Here is a 15,232-nt window from a genome sequence, read left to right as displayed (position 1 = left end):
AATAACTTGATTTGAGAGCTTGGACATGACTATTTCTTGTGCTCAGCAAGGTTAAGCCACAGGCTTAAGGTTACCCAGGTTACTTATTAAGTGGCAGAGGCACTATGCTTTTACTTAAATCTGCTGTCTCTGTCAGGGGAGCATGAGTCAATAAATACAACTCTGTAGGGTTTGCAGTTTTTCATCAACAATATTATGTTTAAGCCTCAGTAGGCTGTGCAGGTCAGGTCTGGCCTGAATCCGTCCCAAGCCCAATGAGCTGGGGAGACATTTGTTTACCCCAAAGATGCTGAACCTGCTTGGAATCTATTGGACTCTGTGAGTAAGGCTTCTGTGTGTCTCTCTTTCATCCAGCCCCCACCTATGATGCCCCCGTGTAAATGGTAATAGACTCTGTATAACAGGAGACTGTTGAAGTTCTGCAGAAAGTTGCCTTTGCTTAGAGGATTTCAGTTACAGGTGGTTCCATGCACAAGGTGGGTTGCCCTCCTACAACTGGACTTTGAAATCCAGTCAGTTACTGTGTTGACAATGTAGTGCGAGAGAGCCTTCTACAACTGGCATGGCTAATCGGCGGCATGAGATATGTCAACCCAACAAAATGAAAGAGAAGGAAGAGGAAAGCCTTTTTGTTTATTTGGGCCATTCTGGTTCAATGAGTGTGGGTGATGATGAGATTTATTCAAGAGAACTTTAAGTCACGCCCAGGAAATACCAATGAGGGGGCAAGCTGTCTGCTTTTCTCTCCATACCCCAAATAGTCTGTTTTCCTAAAGTGGAGCAGACCTGTGAGGGCAGTGGTAGGTCCTGGAGTGAAGCAGTTTCCTCCATGGACCACAGGGCTCTGAGGGCCCAGGTACACAGTGCTTGGTTCACTGCCTGCCAACAGGATGGGCTTCCTAAATGTTTGTCACTCAAAGAGTTGAATGAATCCCTGAGTTCCTGCAATACTAACCCTGAAAAATGCTTTTTCAGCATCACACCTTAAGACAGTGGTTGACATGGAACCATGGAAATACCTTTGAAATAGTTATATCATCCACATAAAGATGGCTCCTATGTAGCTGGTCTTAGCATTTTGTCACACTTAAAGGAGGCAGAATTAGATTCTGCTGTGTAGAACACCGCAGCATTTATTTCTCTCCTTTATTTATGTACCATGTGTGTTGCGGGATCTTAGTTCTCTGACTGGGGATTGAACTCATGCCCCTAAAGTGGAAGTTCAGGAGTCTTAACCACAGGACCACCAGGGAAGGGACCACCAGGGGATTCCCATGTTACTCTCTAATTTTTTAAAAAATCTTAATTGAAGTTGTTACAATATTGCTTCTGTTTTATGTCTCAGTTTCTTTGGCCCTGAGGCATGTGGCTCTTAGCTCCCTGAGCAGGGATGGAACCCACACCCCCTGCATTGGAAGGCAAAGTCTTTAACTACTAGACCTCCAGGGAAGTCCCTTTCTCTCTAATTTAAAAGAACTCTTAAGTAAATTACCAGGCAGCATCATAGTCACTGGGGACCCAGCCTTCTTCTATCTTTCTATTCCATCTTTGTAACGAGTAGCTTCCATCCTCAAGGTCATCTCTTTGTTCAAGATAACTGCTGAAGATTCTGTGATTATATATAAATTGTAGTCTTCAAGGAAGAAAAACGAAAAGTCAAGAAATGAATTCCCCAGCTATCTGTTTTCCAGGCAGTCTTCAAGGAACCCCCTTCCAAAAACTACTTACATCCAGTTAGCCAGAACTTAGTCATATGGCCAAACTTAGCTGCAAAGGAGGCTGGGAACTGTAGTCTTTTACAGGGCACTTGACCACCTCCCCCTGGTCCCCCAATAATATATTTCAGCAGTTCTCAACCTTTTTGGTCTTAAAAACCTTTTATACCTGTGAAATTTACTGAGGAGCCCAAAGAATTTTTGTTTATGGACTATTAGTATTTCCTATTTACCCTATTAAAATAAAAATTTTAAAAGGATAAAATATTCATTTATTCATTTAAAAATTATAATGCATGTGTCAAATCAACACATTGTACACTTTAAATATCTTGCAATTTTTTGTCAGTTATACCTCAGTAAAGCTAGGAAAAAAATTAAAACAACTCCAGGACCTTCAAAAATATTAAAAAATGAAAATTACAATTATTATAAACCTTTTTGTATTAAATAGAATATTTTTCCAAAGCAAAAAAAATTAGAAATGATATTGTTTTCATTTTTGCAAAGTTTTTATTATCTTACTTAACAGAAAATAGTCAGACTCTCAGATCTTATATCTGCTTCTACATTGAATCTGTTGCCATATGTTGTTTTGATTGAATTTTATGAAGAGAATTTGGCCTCACACAGATGTATAGTGGGAATATGTAGAAGTACTTTAAAAGCTTTTCAGATAATTCTGTATATTCTTCTTGGACACTAGACCAAAACCTAGGTGGTAATTTCTGAAAGGCTAGTTGCAGTGTGGAATCTGAAATTGTATCAATGAACATTTTGTACTGTTACATTAAAATCCATTGGTCTGTCTTGCACTCTGAATGCATTTTCCCCACAGATAATTTTGTAATATCCTGTAGTGGTCATGTGGAAAATATTAGTTCACTGAGTTATACAGACCTTTCAAATGTTGAACCATTTCATTACATAAATTTTTAGAAATTACCTTCTGAAATATCAATACTGATCTGTAAAGCAAAGTCCACTTTTAGAGAAATTGTCAAGTTCCTGATGATAAATAGAAGGTTTCAGAAACTCTAATTTTCACTTGAAAGGTTGAAAGTTATCATTGGCAACAAATACTGTCAGTTATTTCCCTTGGAGTGACACGCTCACTTTGTTCAGTTTTCAAACATGTCTGCTAAACGCCCAAATGAATGATGCTGATGCCTCCTGCCACAGGCCTTCAAGGACCACAGGGTGAGCTAGGAAGTCAGTTGCTGTGACTTGAGCACAGGGACCAGGAAGGTGACCCCCGAGGGTGAGCCCCCTGGTCTCTGAAGGACTCAAATGAGACGCAGACACACTCCAGCCTAAACCTGTCCTCTTTGAGCTTTGCAGACAGAGCTTTCTGTTTCCCCTTTGCAATCTATTTGCCTCCTGAAAAATTCCAAGCATGTTTGTGGGGCTCCTGTTCAATCTGTTAAGGGATCAGGGCATCCTTCCTGGCTGAAGTGGGATCAAACCAGCCCCACAGGCCCTGGAGGAGGAGTCCCAGATTCCAGGAGGGAAGAGGGCAGGGGCAGCTGCTGCAGACACAGTTTCCTACACACCCACTTGGGGAGGTGGGGGAGGGTGCAAAGGTAATCCCTGGGGATCCTCCTGGTGCGGAATCGGCTTACTTAGGTGGCCTCGTTTCATCTCTGAAGGTGCAATGGCGGTGGCTCAAGTGAATGGCTCTCTGCTGTGAACAGTTCTTCCCAGTGTGAAGAAGGCCAGGTTGAAACAAACCATCAAAGAAAGAACCACGTGGAATCAGGTCTCTGACTCTGTCTGCGTGCTGCTGTTACGTTGACGCTGGTCAGTGTTTTATCCCATGGACAGAGGACTTCAGCAACAACATGTATGTGTGAAAATTCTTCCACACACATAGTGAAAGCTCTGTTCTTTCTCCCAGAGACTTTGTATGTATGTGTCTATGTAGAAGTGTTATTCATATCATATTGCATTGTGTCCATCTATATACCACATTTGTTTCTGTGTGTCTTGTGTGTTTGTTATATGTATAAGCAACAGTGGCAATGAAAATCATTTATTCAAGGACTCAAGAAGATGAAAAGTGAAAGTGAAAGTCACTCAGTCATGTCCAACTCTTTTGCGACTCCATAGACTATACGGTCCATGGAATTCTCCAGGCCAGAATACTGGAGTGGGTAGCCTTTCCCTTCTCCAGGGGATCTTCCCAACCCAGGGATCGAATCCAGGTCTCCCGCATTAAACGTTACAAACATTAAAAGTACGTGGAGGAGAAAAGTGTATTCTGCAATGGAAATGCAGACATAGAGAATAGACTTGTAGACACAGTAGGAGAAGGAGAGGGTGGGATAAATTGAGAGAGTAGCATGGAAACATATACATTACTATATATAAAATAGGTAGCAAGTGGGAATTTGCGGTGTGACACAGGGAGCTCAACCCAGTGCTCTGTGATGACCTAGAAGGGTGGGTGTAGGGAGGGACATTGCGGGGGGTGGGTGGTTCAGGAGGGAGGGGATGTATGTATACCTGTTGCGGATTCATGTTGATGTATGGCAGAAACCAACACAATATTGTAAAGCGATCATCCTCCAATCAAAAAAGAAAAGTACATGGAGATAGATCATTTGGTTTTCTTCTTATATTCTAAAAATAATTTTAGGAACAGGAAATACATGAACATGGTAAAAAAATTAACTAGCATGAATTAAAGTGATAAAGAAGTCTCCCATCCTCTGCCACAGACATAGTTATTACCAGTTCTTATGTCTTCTTTAAGAGATATATATATTTAAAGAAGAGTATACACACACATACCCCTTAAAAAAAAAATGTGTTCACTTAAACTAATGAAAGGTTAGAACAGGAAAATCACATAAGCTTCATTTCCAGCCCCTTGTGCGTAAGCGCAGACTCTGGCATACACATTTGTGTCTCATGATTTACACATGTGTAGGTTTTGTGCTGGAAGACAAATTCTTTGTTACAAGAAAACTTCTGGAACCTAGAAAACTGACTTCCTTCCCAGTTCACCTGGTTATTAATCTTCCTAAAAGCTCAAGACAAATAAAATCCCCATATCTGAGACCTTTTTGGTATCCCAGAGGCAGGTGAGAATCATTCCCGTGGAGTTGTCTTCACTTTCTGATTTGTCATCAATTCTTAAGAGCAATCCAGTAAAGGTTTATTTAGTACAGCTCTCTGTTGATTTTATAACCAACTGCTGACTGCTTGGGACATAAAATCTTGATGATTTACAGGTAGTGAGTGGGCAAGAAATCCATAAATCACATTCTATAATAAAAGAGTATAGGTGAACAGACACACTCACACAAACACACACACACACTTTCAAAGGAAGAGTTGTAGGTAAGACCAGAAAATAGATTAGTTTTTAATTTGAGACTTGAGAACTCATTGGTAAGAGGCCCACAGTCAGTAGCCTCAGAGAGTTCAGTTATACCAGGTGATGGTACAACTTTTTTGGTGTAGAGCAAGAGGTTTTATTTCTTAAAGAGGAGACACTGGTTCTCACTTTCGAAATGTTCAAAGGAGTTTTTATGGTCTCTGGAGGAAAAAACATTTTTTTTCCTAAAAAGTTTTACCAACCAAGCCAAAGATGCTTATGATTATCAGTTTTCTGATACTGAAACTCTTGAGATTATTATGCAACAGATACTTCTCCAACACTTGAAGATATTTTTATTTTCATGAAAATTATTTTCTAGGATGATGTTTGGGAAAAAATTCTCTAACAATAGGCTAAAAGTAGAAAAAAATAAGTTTCTAATTCCACTGGAGTCCTAGAGTTTCAGGGAACTTACAGAGAGGGAAATATGAATTGAAAAATATCTTGAAAAACATTTGTTTGAAAAGCGAAATTTAATAAATATGACTCTGCTACCATGTCATGCCAACTCTCTGCCTCTCAAAATATAGTATCATGTAGACAGAAATTTAGGATCCATTTAGGCAAAAGCCAATCTCATTTGGATACTGATTCAAACAAAACAAAGCAGTAAAAAAAATTAAATAAAATAGAGAAAATCAAGAAGGTTTAATACTGACTAAATATTTGAAGATATTATGGAATTATAAATTTTAAGGGTGTAAACAATGGTGTTGCATTTTTGGGGAGCCTTTATCTTTTAAAGCTACACAGAGAAATTTTTTAGGATGAAATGATTTGATGGTTTGGTTTTGCTTTTTAAAAATCCAGTTAGTGGCGGGGGGACGGGGGTGATAAAAGAAGTAAGATTGGCAGTGAGTTGAGGGAAGTTGAGGACTACATAGGGGTTCGTATACTAGTCTCTCTACTCTTCTACTTCTTTGAAATTTTTCATACTAAAAGGAGCTAAGTTGATCTATTTGTTTGTTGTCTATTTGAAAAGTTCTTCATTTATTCATTTCACATTGATTATTTAGTAGGAGCTGAGTGTCAGTTATGGGGAGGCCTCTGCAGGAGGACTGTAGTAAGTGCCAAGGGGTGTGAGCAGTAGGCTCTGCAGACAGTGCCTGGCTGTGAGGTGCTTCTGAGGTGAGACACACCAGCACCCCCTCCCGCGGTGTGGGGCTTCTGCTTAGCGTCACTCCGCTGACCCGACACGCACCACGGCTGCTGAGGAGCCCCAGAAGTGGGAAGCTGAAGACAGATACCCAAGGCCAGCTTATCACAAGTAGGTTATTTTTATACTGTACCCCCCACCCCACCCCAAAACTGTGGGGTGAGCATTTAAAAAGCTGTTTTGGAGCAGAACCACGTTGTGCATTTGAAACTTAGACCCATGCCTGGTTCAGTGGAACAAAAGAGTAACTGATGGCAGTCTCCAAAAAAACTCACCTCCCAGGGCCCTGCAGGAGGACGTGGATGAGACCCACACTGCAGCGGAGACCTCGGCCAGGGCGGGGAAAGAAGCCTAAGAGCTTTGTGATAACTTCTTCCCTTCGGTGCCTGAGCCTCATCTTCCCAGCTTCGATGGTCCTTTCCTGCTGCGTCAAGGTCTCCAGCTGTCAGCAGTGTGTCAAGCCCAAAGCCCCAACCCAAACTAACTCCTGAGAGATGTTAATATTTAGTTCTTAAAAACCTGTCTCCTTTGATTGACAAGCTTTGTTTGGAATTACATGTAAACTGAAGAGCCTGCCCAGCCATGGCACCCCAGCAAAGACGGAAGGTGGAGGAGAGGGTGTCTCCTGGTACTCTGGACTTCACCAGCAAGGTCAGTATCACACCGTATACACCTCTGGGTCTTGCTCTAACCAGCAAGTGTTCAGAATCAGATTGCATCTCCCTCCTCATTAAAACTCTTCAACGACTTCCCAGTAGTTCTGCAGACATAGGCTAAGATGTTTGACAAGTCCCATGGGTTTTGATTGGGACACCAGACTTTTCAGCCTGTACCTACAGTCAGGGCCACATTTCACACCAGGAATCTCAGAGTGGACATCACAGCCGGGACCAGGCAGACCCCAAGTCACTATCCCCAGTCATGTTCCTCCACTCGGCCCTGATAAGATGCTGAGAGAAAGAGTGAGTAAAGGCAGATTTTCAGACAATAAACCTGAAACTCTGCCAGTGTGTCCCTGCTGGCTAGAGACCTTGTGTGAGTCCAGGGGCCACTCAGTGGACTTCCCATCATGTTGAGCCCTGCAACCCCGAAATGAAGACAGAAAGAGAGCAAGGTGGGGTTGTTTGAAAGCCAGAGAGCTGGTGGATATGATTTCCTGGGTGTTGGAAGGCAGCTCTGTTTGGGGACTGGAGCAGCTGTGAAATATAAAGGTATACACAGCCTGCAAGTTTCCCTCCAGTACCATCCCCCCACTCCATGATCTTGCCAGGCTCCCCCTCCTCCTCTTTATCTAGGGCCAGCTACTGTTCCTTTAGCTCACAGCATAGTCCCCAGAAGTCCAAGGAGTCTGATGGCATGGCTGTCTCTGTAACAGTGCTCCCAGGGTTCTACAGGGCAGTGGTCCTGACTTCACTTTTGCAAGGAAGCTCTGATGACACTTCTGACTAGTCCAAGTCCCCCTCTTATGGTTCTGGGACCAGAAATAAGTGATCAGTATCTGTCTCCCTCTCTAGACTAGAGGCTCCACCAGAGCAAACCCACAGCTCCTGTTCTGTGGCTTTGCTTTTTCAGCGATATATCCCCACTTGATGGCCTCAGTCCTGACACAGAAGAGATGACGAGATGAGATTGTCCTCTAAGTCATGTCTGACTCTTGCAACCCCATGGACTGGGGCCTACCAGGCTCCTCTGTCCACGGGATTCTCCAGGCAAGAATACTGGAGTGGGTTGCCATTTCCTTCTCCAGGGATTTTCCCCACCTAGGAATTGAACCCAGGTCTCCTGCATTGCAGGCAGATTCTTTACTGACTGAGCTACAAGGGAATTCCAAAGTAAGACAGAGGAGATGCTCAGCAAACAGGTGCTGAATTCCTATTTTCGGAGCCCCACTTCCCACCTTGAACCATCAGCTCTGATGCTCTGTCTTTAAAAACATAAATTACCTCTGTGTTAGCACTTTTTCTGTCTTGGGACAGGTGGTGTTGAATGACTTTACTGCCTGGAACTAAACCCCACCAAGGCCAGACTCCAAGCATCACTGCGACAAACTGGCTATCCTACCCTCCCACCTTCCACACTCAGATATCCTTTCCTAACATCTCTTTCCCTTTTGAGCTACCCTTGCCACTCGCCAGAACCCAAATCCAGGAATAAAAGTTGTGCGGGAATGAGGATGAGGAGGGAGAAGGAGGAAGGTGTGTAGGGTGCCCCTGGTGATGCTCCACTGTGTCCCTGTCACCAAACATCCTCCCTGAACTGATGGTCCTCAGGCAGGAGTCCAGTAATTCATGAATGCATTGAGTGTAAAGCTAGTTTCTATAAAATGAATTGTATTTTTTCAATTACCTTCTATCAGTGAACATGAAAATGAATCCTCATATACAGAGATTTCATCCCTAAGATGAAATTTGTTAGAGTACAAATCACAATAATAATATCAAGCTTATTTTAATCATATCTTGGAAAACTAGATATCTCTGATCAAGATTAGTAAAAATCACTCCATATACAAACGCAGTACCCAGACTCTAAGGATTGCTATGTCCTGTCTTCCTTTGGTATGAGCTTCCCTTTCCTTACATGGCCTGTCCTCTGTAGCCTATGGAAAATACTTTCTTTTAAGCCCTGATGGTTTTATCTGTCTCTTCTAAAGTCTGTGAGTCTATTCTGGTTGTCAGTTCAGATTCTTGGAGGTTAAGGGTACCAAAGATTTTTGTTTTTAATAAAGAAGATGAGCTTATCTTAACCATAAAGATTGTTTCTATGACTCATGATTTTCCAGGTGTTGACACGGAGGCTCTCTTCTGATTTATCAGATCTCATCTATGTGAAGGGAAGTGATCATGTTCTGTTGGCCCCTGGGTCCAGCCCAGATCCTGTCCTGGGGTGGATGGGCTTCATCCTTGCTGAAGAGAACCTCAGCAACCAAGAACTGCTGTGACCCAGTGCTAATTAAGGATTTATTGACTTTATTGCCCCATTATTATTTATTTTGTATGTTTAATCCAGCTATCTAATACTATTCTAACAGGAGATGTTCTTTTATTCTACTTAATTCATTTATTTTTGCAGACTTTAAGATATCCAGAGTCCTCCAGGGACACCAGATGGCCACCAAGTTCTTACAAACATGCAGATCCCCTTTAGGGGCTGAGAACAGGCCCTGGAAAATCTCCATTTGAGCCTGTTTTCTGTTCCCTGCTTCCTTGCCACCCCTACTCTCACTACCGTGGGAACTCCCAAAGTCAGAGCAGTAGTGATTTTTCCCTTGGCTGTGCTGTACTGTGCTGGGCTTAGTTGCTCAGTCGTGTCAGAATCTTTGCAGTCCCGTAGCCTGTAGCCTGCTAGGCTCCTATCTCCATGGGATTCTCCAGGCAAGTATACTGGAGTGGGTTCCCATGCCCTCCTCCGGTTCCCTTGGCTCTAGAGCTCAAAGGAAGACACCAGTGCCTCCCAGTGGGAAAGGGATGGGTGGTGGATAAACAGGTGAAATTCTTGATCCTGAACCATATCCAGGGGATTTCTAGTTCTATCAGAAGGACATTTCCCCACCCCTGCCTAATTTTTACCAACCAGGGAGATTCAACCTCCCACTTCTCCCTGCCCCCACCCTCCCCAAATGGTATCTGTCAAGACTTCCTGGTTAGACAGCTCTGCTGTCTAATTTCTGAAGGTCACGGCACAGAACACTTCAGCTGTCAGCAACAAAACTGAAATGTTGTGCCCTCAGCCTCACAGTCTAGCGAGAAGGGGAGCATATCTCCTCATATGGAGGAGGGGAGAAGCAGGCAGCGTCCTCATCTCCCAGCGGTGTCTCTTCTAGCTGCTCAGCATCAGGGCTGGACCTGAAATGGAAGCAGAAAGGACAAGATGCCTTACAGCCCCCAGCACGACTCTCGAAAACGATGCCACCGTCACAGCAACAGGCCACATAGAGATCCACAGTCTCCCACCCCCTCCCTTACAAACGGAACACAGCCATAGACTGTGACTACCGCGGCTGGGAGGGGATCATCCTCACTGCACACACCCTACCTGCCATCTCCACCGTCCGCAAAGGAAGGGTAGTCCTGGTCGTCAACAAAGGCAGCATTCTCCGGAGGGTAGATGGTGTAGTACTGAGGGGGGCTTGGCATGCTGGCCGCCACCCCTCCAGGCGGTATGAGGCCACAAGGGTTCACCACCGGCTGCAGGTAGCCAGTGTTCATCCCCGTAGGCTCTTGAGAGCCGTAAGGAGGAGGGATATACTGCACCACAGTGGCACCATGGAAGGTGATGGGTTGGTTGATACCAGTGAACACAAAGGATTGTCCTCCCGCCGTCGGCTCTGAATCCGGGAGTCTCTCCTCACTTTCTTTGCACCACTGGCAGGACAGCATTTTGAACTTGCACACGGCAATCAGGATGAACGTCACCCCCACCGACAGCAGGATGGGCCCGAGGAGCTGAGTCCATTCGAAGTGGGAGACCCCTTGGTATTTGATCCAGCCCATGATGGTGAACGTGACCCCCACCAGTCCCAGGAAGATGCCCGAGAAGAGCAAGGTGGCCCCCGCCTTGTCGTCGTCTGACACCTGGATGTCGGCGGTGCTGGGTGTGTACGGAGTGACGGAGAACATGTTGAGAGGGAAGTCCTCCATGCGGCCGCAGCCCGGCTCCATTGTCCTCGTGCCCGTCCCAGGGCAGAGGGGTTGTGAGAGCTCCTGAGCGCAGAGCCCGGGAACACCTGGCTCAGATTAGTTATGGAAGAACTTTGGGCTTCTGTGGTTAACAGAGTAGAACATTCAGAGGCCTGAACTTTGTTTAGAAGAATAAAGGTCTGAGAAGTGAAGCCTGAAGCTTTCTCATAAATTTCATCAACAGTTGGAGGCCTCTGATTTGCAGTTCTATGACAAGCGCTCTCTCTTCCACATTCATTCATTCACTCATTCAGAAAGTTTTTACAATGAGCACATTTTATGTGCCAAGAGGTACTTTTTTTAGATGTGTCAGGGGCTGCTCCAAGACTCTGTTTTGTTGTTGTTTAATTGCTAAGTTGTGTCCGACTCTTTGTGATCTCATGGACTGTCAGGTGCCTCAGTCCTTGGGATTTCCCAGGCAAAATTACTGCAGTAGGTAGCCCCTTCCTTCTCCAGGGGATTTCCCCCAACCAGGGATCAAACCCTCATCTCCTGCATTGGAGGCATTGGGAGGTGGATTCTTTACTGCTAAGCCACCAGGGAAGCTCTGTTCACACCCTACCCAAACCAAGACTGTAGAAATGGCAGAGGACCTCCAGGGTCCTAGGTTGTGCAGGGGCCCTAGATATGTCCACCACGTGCTCAGGAATCTACCCCAACTTTGCTGCTGGGTCAGCTCACTAGAAATAGGCAGAGACCTGTCCGAGGATGGTCTGTTTTCCTCCCCACCTCAGGAACCTCTAGTTGTGATGACACAAACTTTCACAGCAAGTCTCACAGAGTCCTGAGGTCCTGCTCTTTCCTGACCAGCTCCAAGTGCCTTTGCTGTCAGCATCTGGGGAGCAGTTGCTGCTGTGGGAGAGGAGAGACACCTTTGAAGCCTGTCCATGCACCGCATCATTGGCAGAGAATCGGGTATGACCTGGGGTCTCAGGGACACGCGCACTTCAGACCCTCACTCAGTGGTGGGAGCGCAGTCCTCGGTTTCCATGCCGAAGTAAATAGCTGCATTTTCAAGCCTCCTGTGTTTTTACAACCACATCCAAGCTGATTTCAGGAAGAAAACTTGCCCTTTCATGATGTGATCTGTCATTCGTAACTACAGAACTTCAGAACAGCCCCATCGATATTATTTTAAAAGACTTTTTTGATGTGGACCTTTTTAAAGTCTTTATTGAATTTGTTAGAATATAACTCTGTTTCACGTTTTGGTTATTTTGGCCACGAGGCTTGTGGGATCTTAGGTCCCCGACCAGGGATGGAACCCAACCCCCCCTGCATTGGGAGAATGGAGTCGTAAGCCCTGGATCGCCAGGGAAGTGCCCAGTCCCTCCAGTTTCATCTTTCATGGAACAGTAACTGGAGCCCTGTTCCTGTCTCCAAACAGATGTCTCTCTTCAGTGGTTAAATATTATATCCGCTCCCTTTCGCAGGCATGAGCTCAAGGTCCAGAAAGAGTTGTCCTCTTGCCCTGTGGTAGGGCTTCCCAAACTTGCTTGATGATAAAAATCACCTGGGCCACTATTTTAACTGGCAACATCTGAGTTCCCATCTCAGCTCAACAGAGCTAACATTTCCAAGGGAAGGAAAATGCCCCAGGTGGCTCTTATCATCAGGAATCTCTGGAAACCCCACGTTAATCCCAAGTGCTCCTGGGAAACCAGGGGGCTTTTCTCCCCTCCAAAATGCCTCTCCCTGCCACAGGACAAGGCTTGTGATCAGCTTCATGGCCAAACAGACGGGAAAGCAAGCAAATGACCCTCTCAGGTATCTCCCTGCAAGCGTCCTAGAGCAGCAAGGATGGAGCTTTGTTGCAATAGGTGTGGTCTGCCCTTTTTCCCACTGGGCTAGATCAGAGATCCAACTTTTCTCGTTAATCACGAAAATTCTGGTCAGCTAGCCTGACGTTCTTTTCAGGCGCTTAACCCCTGAGTTAACAGTTGGACTCTGAAAATATTGTTTTTCTAAATCATTCAGCTCATGTTTCACATTTGTCTTTAGCTACAGCCACTTGCAATTAAGATAAGAACTGAAAAGTGAAAGTTGCTCAGTGGTGTCTGACTCGTTGCAACACACGGACTGTCCATGGAATTCTCTAGGTCATAATACTCCAGGGGATCTTCCCAACCCAGGGATCGAACCCAGGTCTCCTGCATTGCAGGCAGATTCCTTACAAGCTGAGCCACAAGGGAAGCCAGGATAAGAACTGGAAACACGGAAAGAGTAGGCAAGAGAGATCACCTTCCTGCAAATAGCCCCTGAATCCAAAACTAGAATGGCTTCCAGAGCACACGGGTAAGAAAATCCTAGCTGTACTTTCTTTTTATTTCATTTATTTTTAATTGAGGTGTAGTTGATTTACAATATTGTATTAGTTTTAGGTTACAACAAAGTGATTAAAAATTTTATAGATGATATCTAAAGTTATTATAAAATACTGGCTCTAGTCCTTTTGCTATACAATTTATCCTTGTGGCTTCTTTATTTAATACATAGTATTTTGTACCTCTTAATCCCCTACCACTGTCTTGTCCCTCCCCCATTCCCTCTCCCTCCTGGTAGCTACTGGTTTTTTCTTTATATGTACAAGTCTGTTTCTGTTTTGCTATATTCATTCATTTCCTTAATTTTTTTTAATTCCACATATAAATGATAGCATACAGTATTTGTATTTGTTGGCTGACTTATTTTACTAAGCCTAATACCCTCCAATTCCATCCATGTTGTTGCAAATGGCAATTTTCATGGCTAAGTAATATTCCATTATATTTATATACATATATATATACACACACTTCATATTCTTTATCTATTGATCTGTTCATGGACACTTAAGCTGCTTCCGTATCTTGGCTACTGTAAATAATGCTGCTGTGAAAGTTGAGGTGCATTTATCTTTTTCATTGAAGTATAGTTGATTTACAATATTGTGTTTCCAGTGTATAGCAAAGGGATTTAGTTATATGTATTTTTCAGATGATTTTCCTCTATAGGTTATTATAAGATATTGAATATTGCTCCCCATGCTATACAGTAAATCTGTTTTTTATGTAGAGGTTTGTATTTGTTGACCCCATATTACTAATTTATTCCCCCCACCACCACCACTTTTCCTCTTTGGTAACCATAAGTTTATTTTCTGTGTCTGTGAGTCCTTTTCTGTTTTGTGCATGTATCTTTTTGAATTACTGGTTTCATTTTCTTTGGATATATACCCAGAGGCAGAATTGCTGGATCATATTATAGTTTTATTTTTAGCGTTTTGAGGAACCTCTGTACTGTTTCCATAGGGGCTACACCAATTTACATTCCCACCAACAGTGTAGGAGGGTTCCATTTTCTCCACATTCTAACATATGTTATTTGTGTTCTTTTTCGTGGTAGCAGTTCTGACAGGTGTGAGGTGATATCTCATTGTGGCTTTGATTTGCATTTCTCTGATTAGCAAAGTTAGAACATCTTTTCATGTGATTGTTGGCCAGGTGGCCATTTGGGAAAATGTCTATTTAGGTCTTCTCTTCATTTTTCTATTAGGTCAGGGTTTTTTATAGTCAGTTGTATGAGCTGTTTATATATTTTGCATAATAACTCCTTATCGGTTGTATCATTTATAAATATTTCCTCCCATTCAGTAGGTTGTCTTTTTATTTTGTCAATGGTTTCCTTTGCTGTGCAAAAGCTTTTAAGTCCCATTTGCTTATTTTTGTTTCTTTTGCCTTAGGAGAGAGATTCAAAAAAGCTATCGCTATAATACATGTCAAAGAGTGTTCTATGTTTTCTCCTAAAGATATGATGTTTTCAAATAAGTTCTCTGCTCCTTTCTCTCTTATTTCTCCTTCTGGGACCTCTCTAATGTAAATGTTAGTATGTTTGATGTTGTCTCAGAAGTCTCTTAAACTGTCCTTATTTCTTTTTGTTCTTTTTTTCTGTGTTTTCCACTAACTACTCTTCTTCCAACTCACTGATCCATTCCTCTGTATCACTTAATCTAGTGTTGACCCCTTCTAACGTATTTTTCATTTCAGTTATTGTATTCTTGGGCTCTATTTGATTCTTCTGAATCCCTTCTAATGCTTTGTAAAACTTCTCACTGTGTTCATCCATTCTTCGCCCAAGTTCTTTGATCATCTTTATGATCATTACCTCAAACTTTTCTTGGGTAAATCCACTTTACCTAGTTCTTCTTCTGGGGTTCTAGCTTGTTCCTTGATTTGGAAAATATTCTTTCTGCTTTTAATTTCTACATATCTGGTAGATTGAATATATTTCCAACATTGGAGAAGTGATCTTTTGTAAG

At 43.3% G+C, this 15,232-nt stretch overlaps 1 protein-coding gene across 1 annotated transcript; it reads right to left on the bottom strand.

Moving 5' to 3' along the window:
- Window positions 1-9,995: 9,995 nt before the first annotated feature.
- On the bottom strand, window positions 9,996-10,917 carry TMEM174 (transmembrane protein 174). Its single transcript, XM_081517971.1, has 2 exons — window positions 10,292-10,917; window positions 9,996-10,101 (listed from the first exon to the last, which is right to left on the bottom strand). Exons 1-2 carry the CDS (start codon window positions 10,915-10,917, stop codon window positions 9,996-9,998), a joined length of 732 nt encoding a protein of 243 aa, XP_081374097.1.
- Window positions 10,918-15,232: the final 4,315 nt, after the last annotated feature.

The sequence above is a fragment of the Giraffa tippelskirchi genome, chromosome 8 (genome assembly GCF_054371585.1).
Source record: "Giraffa tippelskirchi isolate mGirTip1 chromosome 8, T2T-mGirTip1v1.2.pri, whole genome shotgun sequence".
Taxonomy (NCBI): Eukaryota; Metazoa; Chordata; class Mammalia; order Artiodactyla; family Giraffidae; genus Giraffa; species Giraffa tippelskirchi.
This window is presented reverse-complemented; position numbering and strand designations above follow the sequence as displayed.

What these genes read in the sequence shown, in the direction of transcription:
- TMEM174 (XM_081517971.1), bottom strand. Translation starts at nt 10,917, where the DNA reads ATGGAGCCGGGCTGCGGCCGCATGGAGGACTTCCCTCTCAACATGTTC. An exon ending in GCGGACGGTGGAGATGGCAG is followed by an intron (nt 10,102 to 10,291) that starts GTAGGGTGTGTG and finishes CTTCCATTTCAG; the next exon opens with GTCCAGCCCTGATGCTGAGC.